At 53.4% G+C, this 24,907-nt stretch overlaps 1 protein-coding gene across 1 annotated transcript; it reads left to right on the top strand.

Moving 5' to 3' along the window:
* The first annotated feature begins 10,383 nt into the window (after positions 1-10,383).
* On the top strand, positions 10,384-21,086 carry SLC35B2 (solute carrier family 35 member B2). The gene is made up of 4 exons (XM_075925054.2): positions 10,384-10,538; positions 16,207-16,400; positions 16,982-17,142; positions 18,896-21,086. The coding sequence occupies exons 1-4, from the start codon at positions 10,486-10,488 to the stop codon at positions 19,832-19,834; spliced, it is 1,347 nt and encodes a 448-aa protein (XP_075781169.2). The 5' UTR covers positions 10,384-10,485; the 3' UTR covers positions 19,835-21,086.
* The last annotated feature ends 3,821 nt before the right edge of the window (positions 21,087-24,907 follow it).

Here is a 24,907-nt window from a genome sequence, read left to right as displayed (position 1 = left end):
GCTGCTCAGCCCCCAAGAAGGCACTCTGGGAGCCGGGGTGAAGTTGTGGTGGCACTGTCCTGCTGCCAGTGCTAGAGCTGTGGTTCTGGAAGTACTTGTACCTTGAGCCAGTTGGTGGAGACTGACCACTAGTGCACTGGGAGATGCCTGGAGGTTACTGGGTGCCAGGCCGGAGCACTGGCCACTAGGGCCACGTCCCAAAGGCAAACAAACCAACCGGCCTCAGCATTGCAGGGGTCTGTCGGCTGGGCTGCATTTGGATCATTCCAAACAGCTTTCTGCAGGACCCTGTGGGGCTCAGAGGACTGAAGTGGAGAGAGCAGGGGCCGTGCAGTGGCTGCCAGAGCTTCTGGGCTTGAGTCTCAGCTGTGGGAGGACAGAGTGGTCTGGTGTCTCGCAAAACTGGGAGACTGCGTAACAGAAGGACCCATTAAATTATCATTGCCAAATGCAAAGACATGCATATTGGAAAACATAACCCCTAACAATCCCTACACAATGCTGGAGTCTAAATTAGCTGTTATCACTCAAGAAAGAGATGTTGGAGTTACTGTGCATAGTTCTCCAAAAACATCTGCTCAGTGTGCACCAGCAGTCCAAACTGATAATGTTAGGAACCATTACGAAAGGAATAGATAATAAATCAAAACACCTGTATACATCTGTTACACCCAGCCTTCAAGCACTGTGTGCAGTTCGGCAGGCCCCACCTCAAAGATATATTAGAAATGGAAAAGGTATAGGGAAGGACAACACAAATAAGGGTATGGAATGGTTTCCATTAGAGGAGAGATTAAAAACACCTGGGAGTTTGCAGCTTGGAAAAGAGATGACATGGGGCAGGGAAATACGCTGGAGATATACAAAATCATGAGTGATGTGGATAAAATGAATAAGAACATGTTATTTATCCAAGAAATGAACAGGAAACATGTTTAAAAGGATGTACTTCTCACAATGCAATGTAGCCCTTGTTGAGGGTGTGTTGTGAAGGTTAACACTATCACAAGCTAGATAAATTTATGAAGGATAACTCCATCGCTGGCTGGCAAGGTACAACTTCGTGCTCTGGGTGTCCCTAGGCCTTCGACTGCATGGATTGTTTGACAATTGACTTATTCTGTTCTTTTCCTCTGAAGCACTTGGCACCAGCCACCTGGGGAAAATATGATTCTGGGCTATTAGACCATTGGTCTTGACCACCCCGGACAAATTTTTGCCCCAAATCCCTAAATGGCCTCCACAAGGATTGAACTCACAACCCTGTGTTTAGCAGGCCAATGCTCAAACCACTGAGCTATCCCCCCTCTCTTGGGAGCCTTCCATTGTAATCTCCTTACTCTCTATTAACACTTACCAAGCAAGCAGGCTACACATGCTAAGCACGCAGTCCCTGCTCACCAATCCTGATCAAAGCAGGTGAACTTCCCCTGTTGGCCAGGCAAGGTCAGTCTTGTCTGGATTCTGATTGCTGCACACCAGAGTCATGCAGAGGATTCTTGGCAACTCTGGTCTTAGGCTGTGACTTGGAGTTGAGTTCTTCCTCCAGGTCTTTCCTCCTCCTTTCTGGTCCTGCTTTTCCTTTCTGCTGGTCTCCTTCTTAGACCCCAGTTTTTATAGTGACACTTGTATTCTGCTTTGCTGTACCTTAATTATTGTACTAAAATTTTACTACAGTTGTAACATACAGTATCAGAACTACCTAATCAATCGTACCCACCACCTTAGTTGATTTACATTTTCTTTAACCATCTTGAGATCTGTTTCTTTATCTGGTGACAGTAGGTGCCACTATCTCCTAAACAGGCTGGTATGACACTATTTTAATGCAATTTAGATTGAATGAAAGAGTCTTGACTGCCTGCTTTACAGCTAATGGCTGCTGGTCTTTCCGTCTGGCTACAGATGAAGGCCTTGGCCTTTAGGCCTTCCAATATGGTGACAGAAAAGGCCGCCGCCTTACAGGTGGCATCAGTAGTGAGGCCAGGAGCGGAGTGGCCCCTCTCCCCCATGGGGAAGGGCTGGGGAGAATGAGTTGTGTGTGTGTGGATTGTGGACTGTTCTGCCCTGGGATGAGGAGGGAGCAAGTGGTGGGATACAAATTCCTGGCAACCTTGCTTTGTTCCCCTAAGAGACTGGGACTGCCCCTTAGGGAGTGGTTCCACTAGGCTGTGGAGGGAGCTATAGGCATGTGAAGGGAGGGATCCCCGTGCCTTTCTAAATACAGGCAGTCCCCGGATTACATGGATCCGACTTACATCGGATCCCTACTTACAAATGGGATGAGGCAACCCTGCACTAGCTGCGCCCCCCCAGCAGACCAGGGAGACGCGAAGCTAGCGCCCCCCCCCCCCAGCAGACCAGGGAGACGCGAAGCTAGCGCCCCCCCCCCCCCCCCAGCAGACCAGGGAGACGCGGAGCGGCTTTTCTCAGCAGACACCTCAGCTTGAGAATAAAGGACTGAGGGAAGTGAGGTGTGGGAGAATAAAACTGAGCTCTGGAGAAATGTTTGGCTAGAGTTTCCCCTACAATATGTACCAGTTCCGACTTACATACAAATTCAACTTAAGAACAAACCTACAGTCCCTATCTTGTACGTAACCCGGGGACTGCCTGTACAGCAAATCTACTTCAATGTGTGGCTTTACTGAATCTATTGGCCCTGGGCTGTTGGGCCAAAGTTGGGTGCAGGCCATGCAGTACCCAGGGTAAGGTTTCATATGCCTTCTGGAGGGCAGAGGGCAGCCCATCTAGAGGGAGTGCAGCATTACCTGCAGCTCCGCTCCTTGGCGAAGCCCTCTGACTGAGCCAAGAGCTGCTCCCTGCCCCAGGCTTGGTTTCCATTGCAAGTGACCCAAGGGAACTGCAGTGAAAACTGCAGCCTGAATCTCAGGGCAGGGCTGATGCAGGAGGTACTGGACTGAACCATACCGCCTTGTTCCCTGCATGGCTCAGTGCTGCCTGGAGGGCCTAGGGAAAGAAGGCACTAGCAGTCTCTGCCCGTGAGGGATCACTTTGGCTGCAAAGGTATTAAAGCCAGTGAAGAGGGGGCGGGGGAGGGGGACAGCCAATGGTCCCACTAATCTTGTCTATTCGTGTGTGGAATAAATGTTAATGTGCACCACCAAGAGAAAAACAAAATCTGGCTGTGGGTGCTCTGCTAATCAGTCGGGTGTTATTTAAATCTCTCGTGAGTGGCTGCACAAGTGAATGGCTTACAGGGAACACTGGTGACAATCTTTTGGCCTGACTACAACAGCTTCTGACATGGGCTTGAGGTAAGGCCTCCAGCACTAGCCAGCCCCAAGTGCCTGCAGCACCAAATGTCCCACCCCAAAATGGGGGAAGGAGCTGAGTGGCAACAGGAGGCTTTTCCTGAAGCTGGTCCCCAGAGGGAGAAAAGGGCAGGTATGCAAGTTGTTATGCAGGGGCAGATTAATGCTCAGATGTTCTTTGTGCCCAATACATTGTAATTAGGGATGTTAAATTTAGATTAACTGACTAATTGAATAGTTGATGCAATTTGCATTGACTATTCAATTAGTCTATAAGGGTGCCCTTCCCCCCACCTTTGAAGTATAGCAACAGCCCTAGGGCTGTTGCTACACTTCAAAGGCAAAAGTGCTGCAGGGAGCACGGGGCCAGTGGGGGGGGCAATCCCCCACTCGCCCCTTGCTCCTGCGGCATTTCAAAGCAGCAGCAACGTACAGAGTCAGCAGGGGAGTCTCCAACTGATCCCAGGCTCCATGTGGTGCTGCTGCTTTGAAATGCTGTGTGCAGCCTTGGGACTCCCTAGCTTGCCCTGTGTGCACATGGTGTTTGAAAGGGGTAGCGCTGTGTGGAGCCCAGCGTCTGGCCCCAGGTGCCACATGGTGCTGCCATTTTGAAGCATTCCCCTCATCTTTCCCCCCACTTCCTGCCTCTTTTTGATAGTAAAGGGGGGGGGGGGAAGACAAGTGGTGTGTTCACTATGGGATAAGCAATTGATTATCAGATAGTTGGCTACTCAACTAGTCTTCACATCCCTAATTGTAATCTGCCTCTGCTCCGTCCTCTGCTACCCGCTCTGCCCCCCGTCCCTCCTGTCCCCCTCAGTCCCCAGTCCTCTGCTACCCACTCTGCCCCCCCATGTCCCTCCTATCCCCCTCAGTCCCCACCCGCAGCCCCCTGCTACCCACTCTGCCCCCCATGTCCCTCCTGTCCCCCTCAGTCCCCACCCACAGCCCTCTGCTACCCGCTCTGCCCCCATGTACGTCCTGTCCCCCTCACTCCCCACCCCCACCCCTTCACTACCTGCTCTGCCCCCCAACCCTCCCTCAGCCCCCAGCCCTCTGCTACCTACTCTGCCCCCCATGTCCCTCCTGTCCCCCTCAGTCCCCAGCCCTCTACTACCTGCTCTGCCCCCCATGTCCCTCCTACCCTCCTACCCTCCTACCCTCCTCAGTCCCCACCCGCAGCCCCCTGCTACCCACTCTGACCCCCATGTCCCTCCTATCCTCAGTCCCCACCCCCAGCCCTGTGCTACCCGCTCTGCCCCCATGTCCCTTAGGCCGGTGCAGCGACAGAAACACTAAACTTCTCTGAATTTGCGACTTTGGGTGCACTGAGCATGCGCACCCGAAGTGAGCAAACTCAGTAGCCCTTGCTGAGGCCGCTGCCCTCTCTCTGCCCTCACTGCCTCGTCAGATTTGCTTCCTCCTCTTTGGAGATGTTTAAAATGATGAAGGGGGCAAATTGCAGTGGGGGGGGGTGTCAGGTTCTGAGCATGGGGCAGAAATTTACCGGCTGGAGGCATGGATCTTTTTTTAGCTGCAGAAGAGGGGCGAAATTTGAAAAATCGGGGGATGGGGGGTGGTAGCCTTGGTTAAGCCCAGGCGGGGGCACACTGCCAGACCCTGTACGCTGACAAAAACCCCGTTTACGGAGGGGGAAAGGTGGGAACAGTCACCCAGCGGGACAAGCCACTTGATGTCCTTGTAAATATCTGTTTTCCATGGTTGCAAAGTCTTTTTTTTCTTTATTTTCCCTGGACACTGCCTGTCAGCCCCCGAGCAGGGGGCAGGCTCCTGGGCTTGAGTTCTTAAAGGCACAGGCCTCCCAATTCCTAGACGGTCAATGCTTAGACACCACCGTTCCTCTGTATGTGTACAAGTGTGAAATATTATACATACAGGCTACGTCTACACTGGCCCCTTTTCCGGAAGGGGCATGTAAATTTCACCAGTCGTCGTAGGGAAATCCGCGGGGGATTTAAATATCCCCCGCGGCATTTAAATAAAAATGTCCGCCGCTTTTTTCCGGCTTTTAAAAAAGCCGGAAAAGAGCGTCTAGACTGGCCCCGATCCTCCGGAAAAAGTGCCCTTTTCCGGAGGGTCTTATTCCTACTTCAAAGTAGGAAAAAAGCCGGAAAAAAGCGGCAGACATTTTTATTTAAATGCCGCGGGGGATATTTAAATCACCCGCGGATTTCCCTACGACGACTGGTGAAATTTACATGCCCCTTCCGGAAAAGGGGCCAGTGTAGATGAGTTCCTGTCTCAAACTCTGCCTCTCACTTTTTTAGTATTTAATATTTTTCTCTTCATTTCTCTGTCTATCAGAAGTCACTGCATCTCCTTTCTCTTGTGTACTATGCTGATGTGCTAAAGTCCCTCCCATCCACACCCTCTCCTGTACTGCAATCCCCTGACCCATGGCAGAGCCCGCACCTGTCTCCCAAACTTCCCCTAGCAAGCACCCCTCATGCACCCAAACTCCGTCCCAGATCCTGATCACCAAACATGGGCAAGTATCGGAGGGGTAGCCGTGTTAGTCTGAATCTGAAGAATCGTTGAGGAGTCCTGTGGCACTATCTTCAGTTCGTCTATAAGGTGCCACAGGACTCCTCGCCAACATGGCCAAGTGAAACTTTAGTGATTCCTCCCATTGTCAATGGGGACATGGGTCAGAGAGCTCAGAGCAGGGGGCTCCAACGTTTTGAAAGTGCAATCCAATATGTACCTTATATATAAATATCCTTTTCCCGCTTTCTTCCTACCCCTTCTCCAAGTCCCAGATCCTGCACCCTCTATCTTCCCTCTCTTGCCCATCCTCAGTCTCTTTCATCAGCCTGGGACAGACGGTTGGGTGCGCATGCTCTGATCTTTGCTTAAGGGATCTGGAGTGTGAGAAGGGCTCTGAGCAGCTCTTGGAGCATGCATTTACTGTGGTGTTCTAGGTGCAGGCTTTGGCAGGGTATTTGGATGCATGGGTGCTCAGAGCGATGATGAGGGCTTGGATACAGGACTGGGTTCATGCCAGGGGTAGGAGTTAGTGATGTATGCTCCATTTTGTCACTGCTGTTGACTCCTAGATGGTGGTGGAGTGTGCCTAAGGCAGGCTCACCCATGCCCTTGCCCTATAACACTCCCTAAAGCTGCAAGAAAACTCCATCCCTGGTCCTGTGTTGAAAGGATACAGAATGGTATATGTTGAACCCTGACATCAGCACCCCTCTTTTTCCTTCCCTGCCGTGCACTAAAAGCAGCAGACTCCCAGGCGTGGTATCAGCTGCACGGCAAAGTGCAGGACATCCACATCAGTGGGGGGAGGGGCATGTAAGTGCTGGCACTTTATATCCTCTTGCCCACACCAGTCAGGATCACCTGACAGAGGCTACAAGATATACCAGTATATCCCTAGCTACTAGTTGGTGACCACTGCCTCAGAGCGACTGTCTGTCCAGGGTCAATGTGTCATGTCACTGCAGGTACAGCCCTGCTCCACCCAGCCTCGTACAAGGGCACTGCTTACAAACTGACATACGGTGGCCCTCCTGGCACTGAGCTGATGCCATCATGCTTCTTCTTATTGTGGGCAGGCCCATGCCACACTGTGCTACCCTGCCTAGCACCCCTCTAACCCCCTAGACCCAGTGCCACAGCACCCAGAGACCCCCACAAATTACTATGCCTATTGCCCTCCCACAGACTGCTATGCCCTGTGCCCCCCCGTAATCCCCCGCCCATATTCATTAACTGTTCAGTTCCCCCCCGTATTCCCACCAGCACAACTGCAGTGCTCCTCAGACCCCCCACGCTTCACAGCGCACTGACATCCATAGATCTATCTCCCCCACTGCACATCCCCCCTTCACTTCCCACCACCTCACCAGGCCACTGTCCACAATACCAAGCCTTGATAACAGGCGAGGGTCCAGACCCAGCTGTGTTACTGTGCCTGCTGCCACAGTGCCATTGTATTTCCCTTAATAAAACTCAGTTGTGGTGTTTGGCTTGGCTATTTCACAACACCAACAGAAAGTGGAGGGTTGAAGCTGAAATCATTGCCTTGAAAAACGGTTAGAGTCCAATCGTCTAGGCTATCCACATTAACAGGGTGTTCAAGCTAATCATGGAGCAAGGATGCCATTAGTTTCCTGTCCTCTGTGTGTGCTTGATTACCCTTGTTCAGACACATTTGGCCCCAGCTTAGCATAGAGCTAGTCTTGCCACATGTTTTCACCAATACTGCGCACACTTCCCATTACGTCACAATGGACATTCCATCGTCCTGAACACATGCTGAAGACAGTGCTATAGAATCAATAATACTTTATAAATTGTTTTCGAAAATAGAAAGTTAAAATAATGGACTGCCTGTCTGTTCAAAACTGTACACCTGGGAACCCTACATAGAGCATTTCTCAGAGATGAGCTGTGGATCTGAGTGGTGCCACAAAATCAGCACAGGAAGCATGTCAGTGTTCGTAGCAGAGTCACAGAATCAGGCCACAGAGGATACTTGTGCTGTATTCAAAGCTGCAACAATCAGAGCCAGGGTGGCCAGACAATCATCCCTGGGAACTAGACGCAGATTAGAATCATTTCTAAGGAACAGTGAAACTGGAGATGAGTCATAGGGGTGGAGCTGGAACCATCTGGAGCCAGTTTCATTCAGGGGGACACTGGGCAGTGGTCCTAGTGTAGTGAGATTCCCTCAGGCAAGAGGCCAGCTGCAGCATGAGAGGATTTTTCCATCGCCAGAACACGTGTCTGAGCCACATCATGTCCGCACTACAGCCAGGTCCTGAGATGGGGCCTGTGACTTGTGATGAACAGAAATAACTTCCCTTGCATTCCTCATACACTGGTTGTGATATCCCACCATGTGCCTTCTAGTGCATTTTTATTTTCCTTTGAGCTTTTCACAGTTCTAATAAAAATTAAAAAAATTTAGCAGTCTCTAGATTGGCAATATTTTGCTCCAAAGCATCCCCTCTTTCAGAAAATCTCGCCCCTTTTCTTATCTGGCCTTGAGTATTTGCACAAGAACACTGACCTTCTCTCTGGGAAAATTAAGTGTGAAGAAGGACTTAGAAATAACTTTGTAGTGTAGACGTACCCTAACTAAGAGACGTTAATTCGAATTAACTCTGAGAGGCGCTACACACGCGAGCCGCTAGTTCGAACTTAATTTGAACTAGCGGAGCACTTAATTCGTAAACCTCATTTTACGAGGACTAACGCCTAGTTTGAATTAACTAGTTCGAATTAATGGCTGTGTAGACACTTAATTGGAACTAGTGGGAGGCTAGCCCTCCCCAGCTTGCCCTGTTGGCCATTCTGTGCACCACCAGGGAAACTCTTCTGTCCCCCTCCCGGCCCCGGATACCTTACAGGGGCATGGGCTGGCTACGGTGCCCGTGCAAGGTGCAAGCCTGCCAGCACCCAGCTAGCAGACCCTGCACCTGGCACGGCTCAAGCCAGCCATCCGCTGCCAGCCAGCCCTCTGCCTCTTCCTGTGACCAGGCTGGTAGCTCCCGTGAGCCTGCCCAGGTCCGCAAGAGGCGGGCGCCTGCCTGGTCTAGTGCAGACATCGTGGACCTCATCCACGACCTCCACACTAGGCACAGGAAAGTGGCTGTCTAGGGCAGGATAGCTGCCAGCCTGGCCAACCAGGAGATGGTTTGCATGAAAATCAGGGTGGTCCACTGAGACCCCAGACCCTCATCCCTGAGCTTAGAATGGCCGTACTGGGTCAGACCAAAGGTCCATCTAGTCCAGTAGCCTGTCTGCCGACAGCGGCCAACACTAGGGACCCTGGAGGGGATGGACCGAAGACAATGACCAAGCCATTTGTCTCGTGCCATCCATCTCCAGCCTTCCACAAACTTAGGGCAGGGACACCACTCCTACCCCCTGACTAATACCACTCCATGGACCCAACCTCCATGAATTGATCTACCTTCTCTTTAAACTCTGTTCTAGTTCTAGCCTTCACAGCCTCTAGCAGCAATGAGTTCCACAGGTTGACTATTTGCTTTGTGGAGAAGTACTTTTTGTGGACTTGCTAGTTTGAATTAGCAAAACGCTACTTAGAACTAGTTTTTAAGTCTAAATGCGCTAGTTCGAATTAGCTTACTTCGAATTAACTAATTTGAAGTAAGTTAGTTCGAATTAGCTCTGTAGTGTAGACGTAACCTCTGATACTTTCACTAACCCACTTCTCCTGTGTAGTTCATAATCAAGGAAGTTTCCCCACTGTTGACTGTACATGAGAACATTAAGATCAAGTACATAATTGACAAGGCCTTTCAACAGAGATAATGTAGCCTGAATGACAGCACAGTGATGACATGCATCTGACGAAGTGGGTCTTTGCCCACGAAAGCTTATGCTCCTACACTTCAGTTAGTCTATAAGGTGCCACAGGACTCCTCGTCGCTTTTGCAGATTCAGACTAACACGGCTACACCTCTGATACTTAGCACAGTCAGGAGTGCTGAATTCCCTGAGAGTCACCATCACCGAGTAGTATATGCAGACACCACTGGTCAGAATGGGCAGCACAAGAGATGTTCGCTGCACTGCACTGGACTCCCAGAGAAAGTGCCATTTCACTCCCTCTGCAGAGAGGGCTCACCGCTCATGGTCTTTGAATGATGAGAATGATGAATGATGAGAAGACAGAGTACAAGTGCCAAAAATGTTCATAGTGCAGTTCTACTTCATAAAGGTGACAAAATATGTAAATAGATGTTGATACTATGAAATAATAAATTTTTAAAATATGAATGATAGTTATCAGAATTTGCGTTGTGTCTATATAATGCAAATTAACAGGAAAAACGGAAGCATCCCCTGAGTCCGTTATCCCCTGAGTCCGTTAGCAAGGAGGTAGCAAATTGAGAGTTTTTTCGACCACAACTCCCATTGCCTCTGAATTTGCAAGCAGCCAGCGAAGGTAGCAAGTCCCGAGCAGTAACACCGAATGTCATGTGTGCAAGACAGAAACTGCAACGGTCGCAAAACTGGAGAGCTGCACTTTTTGCCTATACACCGGACCCCACGCCCAGCTGTCTCCTCTCGGGGGCGGGAGCGCTCTGCGGGCCCCTCCCGGCCGCCGGGGGCGCTGTGGGGCGCGGCGCGGCTGCGCGGGGCGGGCTGGCGGGGCCGGTGTCTGCGCCGCGCGGGGCCGGGATAGAGGCGCCGCGGGGAGCAGCAGATGGGCGGGCGCGGAGGCGCGCGCACCGGCCCGGCCGGCAGCCGGGGCCGCAGGTGGGCGCCGCGGAGCGCGGATCCCGCCGCTTTCCCCTCTGCTGCCGGGGCCGCCCGTGGGCTGCGGGCAGAGGGGGCGCGGGGGCTCGGCCCGTCCCCAGCCGGCGGGGCGGGCGGGGCCGTGCAGCCCCGGGGCCGGGCGGGCGCGCGCTGAGTCCTGCCCGGGCACCCACAGGGAAGCAGCGGGAGGCCGGGCAGGGCCGCTCCTGGAGCCCGGCCCGCAGGGGAAGTGGGCAGCTGAGTGATGACCTGGCCATGCTGCAAGCAGCACGGGGCCTGCCTCTGGCCTGCGGGCGCCTTCGGCCGAGCCGGGCCCTGGCCCGGGCTAGAGCCCCCGGGGGCGGGTGGGGCGAGCCAGTGACGGGTTCCTCGCCGGCAGTTGCCTGTGGCCGGTCACTGTGGGCTGTGTGGTGTAGGTGCCATGTTTCTAGGGCTGTTTGGTGGCTGTGTGGCCTGCAGGGTCTGGCTCTCACTGGACGAATTGGCGTCTCTATGCTGGAGCAGTGATTTTCAGCCAGGGCTCTGGGGCCCCTTGGGGGGGATACAAGTAGAGTTTATGGGATCCACCAAGGGAGGCCAGTTGGACTTGCTAGGATCCAGGGCTGAAAACCAAAGCCCCACTACACAGGACTTCATCCCAGGGCCCTAAGCCTCACTACCCCGGGTTAAAGCTGAAGTCTGAGCACCTTAGCTTTGTGATGCCCTTATGGTATTGGGCTCCAGGCAATGGCCTTGCTTGCTATCCCCCAACACCAGTTCTGGTTTTTATATGCAGAAAAACAGCTCCTGAGGCACAGGTGGCTGTGGAGTTTTTATAGCATGTTGGCGGGGGGCTCAGAAAGAAAAAGGTTGGGAAGGAGGAAGAAGTAATTCAGGGAATCCCCCGAGAACAGCGTGCGACATCTAGATGCAGGCTAGCTGGACGTAGATTTCCCTGGGCTCCACTTCCAGTCACAGCTAATGTCTCCAAGCTTTTCCTCTTCTCTAGGGTGTTCCCCAGAGTCCCCCTAGACTGGTCAGGACTCTCCCAGGCCTGGTCACTGCAGAGGGGCAGCTCTTTTCAAAAGAGCTCAGCATGCTTATATAGGAGGGGGATGTGTTCTGCTCCTCCTGAGGCACCAGTCAGGAGTGTACTTTCTGTAGCATTCCATTCCCACTGTGATGCTTGTAGCCAGAGTTTCCCTAGGGCACTGAGTTCTCTTGGAAATCTACCCCTTTGTTGGTGCCCACTGAGCTTTCTCGGAAAATCTAACAAACAAATAAAAAAAGACAGAATGCTGTTAGCTCTGGGTAAAGGGACCCCAAGCCCCTAACACCTTTGAAGCAAGAAATACTTCCCCCAGATCAGAGTGCCCTCTCCTGGGCCAGAGAAGTCCCAGCCCCCAGGAGCTAGGCCCTTCCCTTGTTGACTGAGCGATGTCAACATCCTCTGTTCCACGTTGCAATTAGCCAGTACACACACACATACACACACCCGTAGCGTGCTGCTGGTAATACTCTGCCCATGGGGCTAGATAAGGTTTGCCAAGGTCACCCTGGCCCTGAAGGCTGCTGAGGAAGAGACTTGGAGCCCTGTGCATTCCATGCATCCCCCTCACTCTGGTAATAGATCAGACAGTGCTAAGGCCAGTGTACTGTCAGAATCCCCGGGCCATAGCACATGTATTGGGTAGGATGGGAACTTCCGCTGTGCAGATGAACATAGCCGGTTGTGTAATATCCCACTCCCCAAAGAATTGAAAAGTCACTGCAACTGGGACTGGCGTCTAGTTTGGTCTCTTTAAATAGCACCAGCCGCTGTGTCGGGCAGGGAGAGGTCAGGACAGGAGTAAGGGGCATGGGTGGAGCTGTTTGTGGGGAGCCTGGGGCAGAGTGGGTTGTGGGTTGGGATTATGGGGCATTGGCAGAGCCCGGGTTAGAGGAAACCCAGGCGTAGAATAGCGGGGGGGATTCTGCAGGATGAGACTGAGCAGCAGCAGTGCTGTGAGAAGATCCCATGTTTGTTCCTCTCTCCCCTTCCCTGTGATCTTAGAGCTGAGCTAGGTGGGCTGGGTCTTTCTCTGCACAGAGGGGTCTTTCCTGACCCCTTGGTGCGGGATCAAGTGCTGAGATGCCAGAAAGGCTAAATTAGAAATTGCAGGGGGGGTGGGGTCAGGGGCTCCATCCTGCCCTGGCTCAGGGATTGTGTGTCAGAAATGTCCCCCTTCTCTGTGAAGAGGATCAGCAGCTGAGTTTGTCCTCTCCGTTTCCTGGATACCCTCTTGGCCTGAGCCTGTGAAAGCTCCTTTCATGCCTGGTGACTGCTGTGGTTTCATGGTGCTACCTGTAACACTAGCTGCCCTGTTGGAGAGGGGAGGGACCTGATGCAGGGAACTGTCTGGCCAAGCCTGCTAGCAGCAGGGACAGAGCCAGCCTTTGTCCAGCTGCACAGCTCCCCCCCACCCCACCTCCCTTCGCTGTGGGCCTGGGATACTAGAGATTTTGCTCATCCTACCGGGGCTCAGCTGAAGCCAGGGAAGCATCAGAAGACACCTCTCCATAACTAAACCATTCTCCACTCTGTCCCTCTGAAATCTCCCCAGCCCTAGGGATGATCAGAGATGGAGGCTAGCCTCAGTGCTTCCTCTCAGCACAGTTGTGGGTCCAAGTATCAGGTGGGAGGGATAGACCATGACTGCACGCCCTGGCCTGCTCCTGCAGTTACAGCTAGTTAAAATCTGACCTCAGTGAAGCTGGGGGCACTTCTGCTGCCCTCACCCTGGAGCCCAGGATACCAGGTCATTGTGATAAATGAGGATTGAATTCTGAATGAGGGGCAGTGACAGTTCAGGCGTGGGTGTGTTTGCCATTTCACCCCGGTACCTACGGTTGGGCCTAAGGGTTACCACACAAGCATGTGTCCTGTGCTGCAAGAGAGTCTGATGAAGGGAGCAGAAGTGGCATTTCTGTGGAATGGAGTTAAGTCAGTGATGCCCTAAATGTTGCTAGCAAGACCCCAGCCTACACAGAAATGTTGCCTCTTCCTTAGGTAAGCCAGGGTAAATGAACCATCCCTCTGCTACCTCCGCACCAGTGTTGCAGCATGTGCTCATGCGTATAAACCAGGCTCAGACTGTTCCCCAGAAAGGAGCAGCAGTTGAACTTCTGTCATGGTTGGGAATTTCTGGTGGTAATCAGGGAATTTCCTGCAGAGATGGAAGTGTCTGTCTTGAACAGGTCCTTTGGGAGTCTCCTCCTAAGGCTGTCTGGAAAAGGGAAGTGCCCCCCAGACCTTTCCCCAAGAAGGAAGGGAAGTTGTGGGGTGGCCAAAGGCAACTTTCTTTCCTGTCTTTAATGCCCTGTTAGGCTACATCTACACTGGCGTGATTTTCCGGAAATGCTTTTAACGGAAAAGGTTTTCCGTTAAAAGTATTTCCGGAAAAGCGCGTCTAGATTGGCAGGACGCTTTTCCGGAAAAGCACATTTTCCAGAAAAGCGTCCGTGGCCAATCTAGACGCACTTTTCCGCAAAAAAGCCCCGATTGTCATTTTCGCGATCGGGGCTTTTTTGCAGAAAACACTACTGTGCTGTCTACACTGGCCCTTTTCTGGAACAGTTTTCTGGAAAAAGACTTTTGCCCGAACGGGAGCAGCATAGTTTTTCCAGAAAAGCACTGATGATTTTACATTAGATTGTCAGTGCTTTTCCGGAAATTCAAGCGGCCAGTGTAGACAGCTGGCAAGTTTTTCCGGAAAAGCGGCTGATTTTCCGGAATAACTTGCCAGTGTAGACACAGCCTTACTGATACAGCCTCTAGGCTGCTACAGGTTACGTGATCAGCATAGCCCTGATACTACAGGGTCCCCCTATGGAGGCCCTCTTGAGCTGTGGTGTCCAGCGTGCTAGCCATTAGCCACATGTGGCTATTTGGCCCGTTGAGTGTGACTAGTTGGCTAGAACCGTTGCTACTGTTGTGGCTATACTTGCAAACTTGTTGGACACCTCAGCCCTAGAAAGGCCATCGACACACCTTTGTTATAATGAACACTTTTACCCTTCCTGACCCCTTCCATGCAAGGGCCCCACAGCACTTGAGACATTAATTCAACCTTTCAGCCCCAGTAGGAGATCATCATCCAGAGAAACCGAGGCACCAGCTGGTGAAGGGACTTGCCCAAAGCAAGTCAATGGCTGCCAGGAATAGACCCCCAGGGATCCTGACAGCCTCAGTGTTCTGATCTAACATAGCAAGTGGCTCTGACCCATGGGTGAGTGCCTATGTAGGAAGTAGTGATTTTGGGGCTGCAGCAACCCCAGCATCTGCTGATCCAGACCCCCACCTGGCACACAGGTCTTGTTCCAGTTCTGGTAATGTAAGGCTGCCTCAGGATACGAGGTGTCACGTTGGCGTAAGTTACCAGGGAACGGGAAAATCTCGCCGCAGTTTGAGGTGTGTCCTGGTGAAATTCCATTCAGCCTCCCCACCTCCAGTTGGGTCTTGGCATCTTCAGGGCGATATTGGGCCTATCCCATGGGGGGAGAACACCAGTCAGTCCTTGTGGACCCATGCTGAGTTAATGCTGGCAGAGCAGTGGGCTGGATACTCCAAAACAGGGCGGTGGTAAAATCCTCACCCCATAGGCCTGTGGGGAAGTTCCTTCCTAAGCCAGAGGCTGTCTCCGGCCTTGAGGGTGAGCCGTGGTCATTTCCTCTCAGCTCTGGTTAGTGGCCTCACATGTTCTAAGCTGCGTGGGTCTGGTCCCCATGTGGTGAGGTCTCCGCCCACTCTCCCCTTTTCCCCACATGGCCACTTCCCTGTGCCGCCCTTTTCCTGCTGCAGCAGGATGTCTGAGGGGGAGTTCCCAGCTGGGCCCTTCCCCTCCCCTGAGCCACAGCTGCTGTTTGCTTTTCAGGAAGGAGCTGAAATAGCCGCAGGGTGAGAGCTGCTGCTTCCACTTTGTGCCCCGCCCCTAGAAGTTTTGGCTGAAAATTAAACTCGTGCTAGTGAGAGTACCAAAGAGGAAAAGTATTTGGAGCTGGTGTGTGTGGAGTTGTGTCGTTAGTACTGTATTCTGATGCAGTCGGGATGGTGAGAGCTGCAAACACCCCAGCTCCTAAAACCAGAGACGACAACATGCGTGGCCCTTGTGCCATTGACCTCCAAGTGCTCCATGCACTGGAATTGTTTCACCTACTCCCCAAAGAGCCACCTCCAGGGCATGACGCAATAGCTGCTTGACAGCAACACTGGAGAAGACGGGAAGAAGATGCCAGGACCCAGTTGGAGATGGGGAGGCTGAATGGAATTTAGCCAGGACACACCTCAAACGGCTGCGAGATTTTCCCGTTCCCTGGTAACTTCCGCCAATGTTCCATTTGGGCCCACCTGTTGCTCGGGGTCACATGTTGCAGATGCACCTGAGCAACTCCCACCCAAAGAAAGGGGAGGGGATCTTCCTCTCCCAGCTTGCAGCTGACTTGGTGACTGGGAAGGATGAGAGTCAGTGGAAGGAATGTTCTCAAATCTGAGCTGCTCCCTCCGTTTGTCAGTGTGCCCAGTGGCTCCAGAGCTGTGTGAGGGGTGGGGAAATCTGCCACGGGCTCCATGTCCTGTGGCACGTCCCTGATGTTACTGGCTGGGCTAGTAGCCGCCCTGTAGCTCACCAGGTGGAACGTCATCTCTTGGCAGGTGGTGCCTGGCAGCCGTGCTGGCTGCTCTCCCCGCCATGGCTGCCAGCGAAGAGGTATTGGCTGCCCTGCAGGACTCTTGGGGGGACTTCTGGCTCTTCCGTTTCTTCGTCAATGCTGCAGGCTATGCAAGCATCATGGTGCCAGGGTTTCTGCTCATTCAATACTTCAAGAGAAAGAATTACCTGGAGACTGGTAAGAGGAAACCAATGCACCTCAGTTCCAACCTCCATCCCCTTGGGCTATTTCAGTGTTGGCTCCCCTCACACCTCCACTATCATGCCTCAGTTCCATCCCCCGGCTCCTCTACCACTCTGCTGCTCCAGCCCTAAGCCCCTGGCAGAACTCTCTGGCTGTTTCAGAGCCAGCTAAGGGCTACCCAGAGACAGCCAAACTCATCTAGCTCATCTCCAGAGCTTTATCTCAGCTGTGACCGCTGTGACTGTTTCCTTTAGATATAGGGCACTGTGGGTAATGTGCAGAGCCCCTCGCATCTGCAAACGGGTGAGCTTTTGGCGCTGGGAGCCTGCCCTACTCTGTTCTTAGCTGGGAGGGGCCCTGTTGGCAAAGGGGGATGGGGAATGTGGCTGGGCAGCGTGTGAATGAGCCAGTTGAAAGTGCTTTATAGATACAGCCCATACAAGAAGGTCTCAGGCTTTCCCTTCCTGCAGCCCAGGGAGGTTGTTGGGTGGGTTAGCACTGGCAGAGGGGCTTAGGAGAAAAGAAACACTCCCTCCTGAGTTAATGTGGCCTCCCTGGTTCTCTCAATCCCCCAGGCCGCGGCATTTGCTTCCCTGTCATCAAGTCCTGCATCTTTGGCAGCGAGGCCAAGTCTGCGCACCCAGATGACAGCTCCCTGGCATCCCGGAATGAAACCATGGAGTCTTCAACAGCCCGTCAGGTTTTCAAGCTTCTCTTCTGTGCTGCTGGCCTCCAGGTAGAGCCTCAATGTGTTCCTAGCCATGCTGCCATGGGGCAGAGATGGAGAGAGGCCCTGATGCAGGTTGCCAGTTGGAGGCCTTGAAAGACTGAGTCCCAGCATCCAGTGTTCTCTTGGAGTTTTGCCTGGTCGCACTGCATGCAGGGGCATGTTGTCTCTGGGCTCTCTCCGTTTTGTTGGCTCCAGTCTGGTTGCCAGCGTGGTCCATTGAGTGGCTTGGTGAGCCAGTGTCCGGTGAGCTGGAAGATACTGTCTGTCTGTCCCTCACCCCTCCGCACTGTGCTTCATGCGTGAGTAGTATATAGTTTAATCCTATGTTCTCCCCTCTGGGGCTGGAATGTCCTACCTATGGGCAGAGCCTGAGCATAGGTTTTATTAGGAAATTGAAAAAAATCTTTCCAGTGTTTAAGTTAATCTGAGGTAAAGAGGAAACCGATCCTGCTTCTTTGAGTCACCGCTGCAGGAAACATGCCCAAAGTGCAGCCTGAACAATGAGAGGAAGGGCGCCTTGTAGTGAAGGCACTGGATGGGGATTCAGGAGATCAGCATTCAGTTCCTGGTTCTGTCATAGGCTCGCAATGTGATTTAGGACAGGTGGCTTTATCTCTCGGGATGGCAGTTTCCCAGTGGTACAGTGGGAGGTAGGAGAATGACTCCATTATATCTGTGAGGAGCAGCAGGGCCATGTAACCCTAGATCAGGGTGGGGAACCTTTTTTGAGTCGAGGGGCCACCCACCCACAGAAAAATCAGTTGTGAGCTACACACAAGTGAGAAACAAAAAACCAAAACCAAATCATCAGTGACGTGGTGCCCACCTGAGAAGGAGAAAGACACTCCCCACATTCCCCTCGCATACCAGAGCCTGGGGTGCGGCCCAGCCTAGTAGATTTTGTGAGCTCCAGCCCTGCTGTGATCCAGGGAGATATCAGGGGGGTTGGAGTACCAGTGTGGGCTCCCCAATGCTAGAGGGAGGGGCATGAGCCTTGGGGGCTGGATCCAGGCAAGTTGGGGGCTGCATCTGGCCCTTGGGCCTGAGGCTCCCCACCCCAACCTTGATGCAAAGACGACAGTCCTCGCAGAGGGTGGATTCCTCTTCTGGGTTTGCAATTAAAATGTGGGGTTTTTTTTCAATTTAAGAAATGACCTCGGACACTAAATGCAAAACACTGTGTTAATGCCCCATTATGGCTGCAGAGTGAAAGGGCAGCAGCGTGTAGCTCCTGCTGGCACCAGGGTCTTGGTCATGGCTCTGTCATGCTGCTTAGTCTGGTTTTTCTGGTTGTCCAGGCAGCTGAGTGTAGAACTGTTTGTATTGCACAGGGCGTACACGGGCAGAGTTAGTGCAAGCGCTGGGGCACTTGCTTTGCCACTTCCTGTGATGTCTGTGGCTGTAATCTCAGGAGCCAGACCACATTGTTGGTTGGGTACTTACAGCCTTAACTAGAGGAGGAGCTGCATCCAGGTGGAGCGTGCTCGCCAGGTCTTTGAGTAATGAAGCGCTGCCCAGGGGACTGGCCTCTCTGCTGGGTACGAAGTGGGTGAGGCTGACGTAGCCAGACAGGCCTGTGTGTTGCTCCCAGGCTGGACGTTGTGGTGGCAGGCACCCCCACCTTGCTGGGCACATGGGGTATGCAGGGGAGGAGAGTGCTGGATCCCAATTAGGTGAAGAGGTGCACAGTCAGTCCTGTTCCTCCTTGCCAGCTGCCAACTCCACTCCGCCCTCGCCCTCTGCTCTTTGTGCCCTGCAGGCTTCCTACCTGACCTGGGGTGTCCTCCAGGAGCGTGTCATGACCCGTACGTATGGGGCCACCGAGACTGATCCTGGCGAGAAGTTCAAAGACTCCCAGTTCCTGGTTTTCATGAACCGGATCCTGGCCTTCACTGTAGCTGGCCTGTACTGTGCCCTGACCAAGCAGCCACGCCATGGCGCCCCCATGTACAAGTATTCCTTTGCCTCGCTCTCCAACATCCTCAGCAGCTGGTGCCAATATGAGGCACTCAAATACATCAGTTTCCCCACCCAGGTGCTGGCCAAGGCCTCCAAGGTGATCCCAGTCATGCTGATGGGCAAGCTGGTGTCACGCAAGAGCTACGAGTACTGGGAGTACCTGACGGCGGTGCTCATCTCGGTGGGCGTCAGCATGTTCCTGCTCTCCAGCACCCCCAACAAGCACCTCTCCACTGTCACCACCTTCTCTGGTGTGGTCCTCCTGGCTGGCTACATCGTCTTCGACAGCTTCACTTCCAACTGGCAGGACGCCCTCTTCATGTACAAGATGTCCCCGGTGCAGATGATGTTTGGAGTGAATGTCTTCTCCTGCCTCTTCACAATGTGCTCGCTGCTGGAGCAGGGTGCCCTGCTGGAGTCTGCCCACTTCATGGCCCGCCACTCTGAGTTCGCCGCCCACGCCATGCTGCTGTCAATCTGCTCCGCCTTCGGCCAGCTCTTCATCTTCTACACCATCAACCAGTTTGGGGCGGCCGTCTTCACCATCATCATGACGCTGCGCCAGGCTTTTGCCATCCTACTCTCCTGTCTCATCTACGGGCACGCCATCACCGTGGTGGGCGGGCTGGGTGTGGCCGTGGTCTTTGTGGCACTCTTCCTGCGTGTCTATGCCCGCAGCCGCATGAAGAAGCGCAGCAAGAAGCCACCTGTTGGCGAGGCCTCGGTGCAGAAGGTTTAGGGACCGTGGGACAGACTGTGCCCTTGTCCCCACTTCCACTGCAGAGCACTTACTTTATTTCTCTCCTTGAACCTACGGAAGAGAGGAGGGGAGACACGATGACTCCCTTTGCCAGCTGCTTTTCCTGGACAAGGAGCTGGAGCGAGGAAGCACGGTGCTTTCCCGGCTGCCCCACACCTTTCTCCTATTGCCTTAATAGGTCTAAGTATTTCAATTTCCTGAGATGGCCCCAAGAAGGGAGCAGGGGGCAGATCTCGTTTCCAGGCATGCAAGGGGATTAACTCCTGCCCTAGCTCCATCTGGTATTTGGGGCGCCACATGAAGATTATTTATGAGCAGGGGAGTTTTCTTCCCTGGCCCTTTGTCTCCAGCTGCACTCCCCGTTTCTTTCCTCACTGCAGAGCCGATAACAAGGCCTGGAAGAAAACACTACCTTTCATTTGTCTTTTCAAGTATGCACCGTGGCAAGGGAAGCTCCACTCTGTCTGCCCCTGTATCAGGTGGTGTAGGGAGCGGGGACAGGAGCGCAGGCTGGGGGACAAGATCTCAGCTGCTCCAGCCTCTTCCAGTGGGAGGTGTTTTAGGGAGCATGGCAGGAGCCACCCGTCCCAGCCTTTCCCAGCAGGAGGTGCTATGGGGAACATCCCATTCCAGGGCTAGTAAAAGAGCTACATTGTAACCGGCAGGGCTGGTGGCAGGTGCTTCTTTGTGTCCTTACTGGCTTGGCAAGTCCATTCGCTACACTCACTGCTGGGAGCCTTCTCCATTTCTGGCCCCTGTGCTGAGACACACCTGGGCTGACGTTCGCGTTCCGTGCTGCTTTTCACTTTCTCGTCGTAGGACTGAACTGCAACTCCCAGGACCTAAAGATGATCTCCGCTCGGTGGCTCCAGGGATTTGTAATTGGCTCCCACAGTTTAGAAAAGCACAAAGATCCTGTTCCTGAAATATCCCTCCTTGGTTCTCCTTTTCCTGCCAGCAGGAGGGGCAGCCTGGGCAGGGCTGTGTGGTATGCAGTGGTCCTGGGGACAGGACACAAAGCCCAGCCCCCGGTCCTTTTCCCTGCATGTGGCTGCTCTCAAACTAGATGTGGAGACCTGGGAGCCACTTGCCCTGGCTCTGCTTCTGGAGCCTGGGTTGGGCCCAGTGACCCTTTCATCTCCGAACAGAACTGTCCCCAACTGCTAGGGGAATGGCTCGAGTACTTTTACTTTTCTCTTTTTATTAAATTAAAAAGATGCTGCAAACAGTGCCCTGGGGCAGTATGTTGGGATCTGAATGTGCTTGGGGGAGGAGAAGGACCCTGGCGCCCGGGAGCTCTCTGCCTAGGGACTTTGCCCTTGGGACTGACTGACACTAACACTGACTTTATGGCCGCACAGGAGAGCATTACTGGCCACTTTGCACCCCAGGGAGCTGCCTGAGGTCACCCAGAGGGCCATATTGCTGCTGTAGGCCCAGCGCGGCCGGGGCGTTGGGCCAGACTGTGTTCCAGCCTGAGCCCTCTGCTCCTGCTGGCTGGTCACTGTCCCTGTGTTCCTGGTGCAGGGTTCTGTGGGGGTGGGAGGGCAGCTGTTAGCCCTGGGTCTGGCTGTGTAAATAGATCTTGTTTGTGGGCAGCCCTCCTGCCAGTTCTACCAGGGCCTCTGCCATCCAAAGCTGGGTGGGGGCTACCCTCAGGCCTGCCACCCAGAGCCTCCATGGCTGGAACAGCCCGTGAGGGGTGAAGTCCTGCGCCAAACCCCAGCTTCATAACATCCCCCCTAGAGCAGGGTGTAGCGAGCATGGTCCGTCACAGGCAGGCTGGGAAGCTATTTGAAGCAGCGCTAGGGCATAGGCTCCCTTCAAGGCTAAGGCTCATGGATGGCCGGTGACCTGGCCACCTGGGGAGGCTAGTCTCAGGCCCCACTCCCCCCCCCCCCCCCCCCCGTGGCCCTCCTGTTCTATCCCCTTCACCCCCTAAGGAGCCCAAACGTGCCCACCGCAGGCCACAACCTAGCACTGCTCAGCTGAGGGCAGGGAGGCAAGGCCTCAACTCTGATGTGCCACAACTTTAGCGCCCGCAGGCTTAGGGCTCAGGGCAGGCAGTGTCCAACCCTGACTCCCTGCGGGAGCTACACTGGCCTAGGTGAGGGGTTGCAATAGGCTGTGTGGGGCTGCTCAGCCTCCCCCTGCCTACAGTACCCACTGCCCATGCTGTTCTGTCAATAGTGTATTAACCCAGTATTCTTGTCTGCTGAAGCAGCTCCGCTTGCAGTGCATATTCATTGGGTGCAGGTTGGGGCAGACCCCAGGGCATGCCCCTGCTCCTTTAAAGGGTGTGAATTGGGGGCTCCCACCTCCTGGGGAGAGGGCTCTGTTGCAATCCCTCCCCATAACAAGAGGAAATGGCCTCTGGAGAAAGAGAAGGGGTTTGGACAAGGATGGCTCACTGCAAAGGATGGATTCCTGTGGGATTGGCTTCTGGGAGGTGGGTGGGGCTAAGCCAGTCCACAGCTACAGAACCTCCCCACGGCCTACAGGGAGGGTCCACAGAGCCCAGAATGTTAAGTGATTATGGGGGACAAATAAAGAGAAAGCAGGGACAGGGGTGCAGGTCAAAGGGCTAAAACAAAGGAGCCGGATGGGGACACTGAGCAGAGAACCCCAGCTAGCGCTCACTGTTCCTCAAAGGCTTGGAGAGAGCCAGCGGACGCTGTCTGGATGTGACTGGCCACAGGTGCAGAAATAGGCCCCCTCCTTCAGCCAACCTCTGCTCCCTGGTCTTGTAAATAGCCATCTTGGGCATAGCCAGGAGATCCTGCCACTTTGTGATGACATGAATGGGGTGCACATAAATTAATAGGTGAAGGGAGAAGTGCAGCCAGAACCTCAACAAAAGAGTCTGGAGGCGCTGAAAGAGGGCCAGGGTCGGCCTCGCACCACAGAAGGGGCAAGTGTCAGGAACGGGTGAGCCATGCCAAGTACACGGCTGTGTACACAGCACTGTGGAGGATTTGCCAGCTGGGGGCCCTGGAACCAAGGTGGCATAAAGGCTGGCCCACTGGGGCTCCCCACCCTCTTGGAGATAAGAGGTCCCACCATTTATCATCTGGGTTGGACACAAGGGGGGGGGGAAGTGATGCATAGCAGGAGTGTGTACAGATGATTTTTTGATGCAGTTTGACAGGGAACCAGTTGCAATGCGTGCAGCTAGCTTGGGTGATGAGGGGGAGGCAGTCAGGAAAGCACACGGGACCATCTCCCAGTGGAGATGTCCGGAGGTCCAGAGGTGATGGGTGGGCAGGGTGTACCCTCTTGCAGGACCTGAGTGAGGTAAACCTGAGCAGCAGGTACCAAAGTGTCCATCTCCTGAAGTACGTGCCGGGGAGTATGAAGGGTGGAGAGCCCCATGCTCTGGGCCAAGTGCCAGAGGATCTACTCAGTCAGCCCAAGAGGTCACCGGTCTCACTGACTTCTGCCAGCAGCAACCTCTGGTGCACTGAGGGGGGACTCCACCATCTGTACACAGAAATAGGAATTGTGTAGCTGGGGCTCTGCGAGGAGGTCTGCCCGCAAAGGATGGTTACCTAGGAAGCAGGAAATAACCTGTGCATATCCTGCTCAACAGACAGCTGGTGGTTTGAACTAGGATCTCCTACAACCCAGGCAAGTATCCTAACCACTGGACTGGAGAGTGAGGATTACACCCACCACCCATATGTGAATGCTGTTCCCTAAAGTACTTGGCTGTGCTTCTCCTAGGCTGTGTCTACACTGGCGCGAACTTGTGCAAAAGCGGCCGCTCTTGTGCAAAAACTTGCTGCCTATCTGCACTGGCCGCATGTTCTTGCACAAGTAAACTGATGTTCTAATGTATGAAATCAGGGCTTCTTGTGCCAGAACTGACACTCCCGCTCAGGAATAAGCCCTTTTGCACAACTGTTCTTGTGCAAGAGGCCAGTGTAGACAGGCAACATGAATTCCTTGTACAAGAAAGTCCTATGGCTAAAATGGCCATCAGAGCTTTCTTGCACAAGAGCGCATCTACCCTGGCATGGATGCTCTTGTGCAAAAGCACATCTCTTGCGCAAAAGCACATGCCAGTGTAGACGCTCTCTTCTGGGAGTTTTTGCACAAGAACTCTTCTGCAAGAGTTCTTGTGCAAGATCATGCCAATGTAGACGTAGCCCTAAGGTACTGTGCTCTCTTGTAGTCACATGTTCTCCCAAAGAATGAAGCAACATGAGAGGGTGTCAGAACTGAGTGACCAGCATGATCCAAGAAGGTTGGGAGATACTGCGTGCAAAGGATTGCAAGGTACAACTGTGCTATTGCAGAAATGCCTAGAGACCAAGCATGGCCTCCAGAAGCTAGGTGAGGCATTCCTCCTCAGCCTGTCATGTCATCCCACTTCCTTGTCTTTGGAGTGTGCAGATGAGAATGACTTACCTGCCCCAGGTCCTCTCTATCAAGAGACCAGTTAATCACAGAGGTGAGGTTTGCCCATCTTGGTGCAAAAATGAAAGACGGAGAGGAAGCGTGACACTTGATTTTTCATTTCCCCCCTCCCCCAATGAGAAAGTAAGAATTTTGGTTTCAACATATTGTTTTGCTGCAGCCAGGGGCACTGTTCAGCACATGCCTGGAAAAGTCTGAACATGCTCCATGCAGAAGCAGAACTACAAATCCCAGCATTCAGTGCAGTTCATAAGCCCCAGTCATGGGAATGCTGGGAGGTATAGGCTTTGCCCCTTTGCATTGAAAATGGAGCTTGTGCATCATAGGCTATAGCTTTGGGCATGTAACCACCACAGCATTTGATCCAGCTGCTCCAGCCCTATGGATGGGGCTGCTAGAGGAGCGTAGGGATTGTAATGGGGGTATAAGGGCACAGAGGCCCATAGAAGTGCCTGGTGGAAACATCCTGGTCACTCCTGCTCATTTCCAACACACCTGTAGGAAGCTGTAGCCAACCTCCATTTCCTTTCCATGCACCCATCTCCCCTGAGGATCATCCATGGGCAGCAGGTAAAAGAGGCACGGGAAAGCAATGCCTGGCTGCCCCCCTCCACCCCCATTTAGGGTGGCTTC

This window comes from Pelodiscus sinensis, chromosome 3 (assembly GCF_052426305.1).
Source record: "Pelodiscus sinensis isolate ZL-2025 chromosome 3, ASM5242630v1, whole genome shotgun sequence".
Lineage (NCBI taxonomy): Eukaryota > Metazoa > Chordata > Testudines > Trionychidae > Pelodiscus > Pelodiscus sinensis.
The sequence above is the reverse complement of the archived record's forward strand: the minus strand, read 5'-3'. Positions and strand labels throughout refer to the sequence as shown.

Coding starts and splice junctions, on each gene's coding strand:
- SLC35B2 (XM_075925054.2), top strand. CDS start 10,486: ATGGGCGGGCGCGGAGGCGCGCGCACCGGCCCGGCCGGCAGCCGGGGC. Junction 16,401..16,981: donor AAAGAATTACCTGGAGACTG/GTAAGAGGAAAC, acceptor TCAATCCCCCAG/GCCGCGGCATTTGCTTCCCT. Junction 17,143..18,895: donor TCTGTGCTGCTGGCCTCCAG/GTAGAGCCTCAA, acceptor TGTGCCCTGCAG/GCTTCCTACCTGACCTGGGG.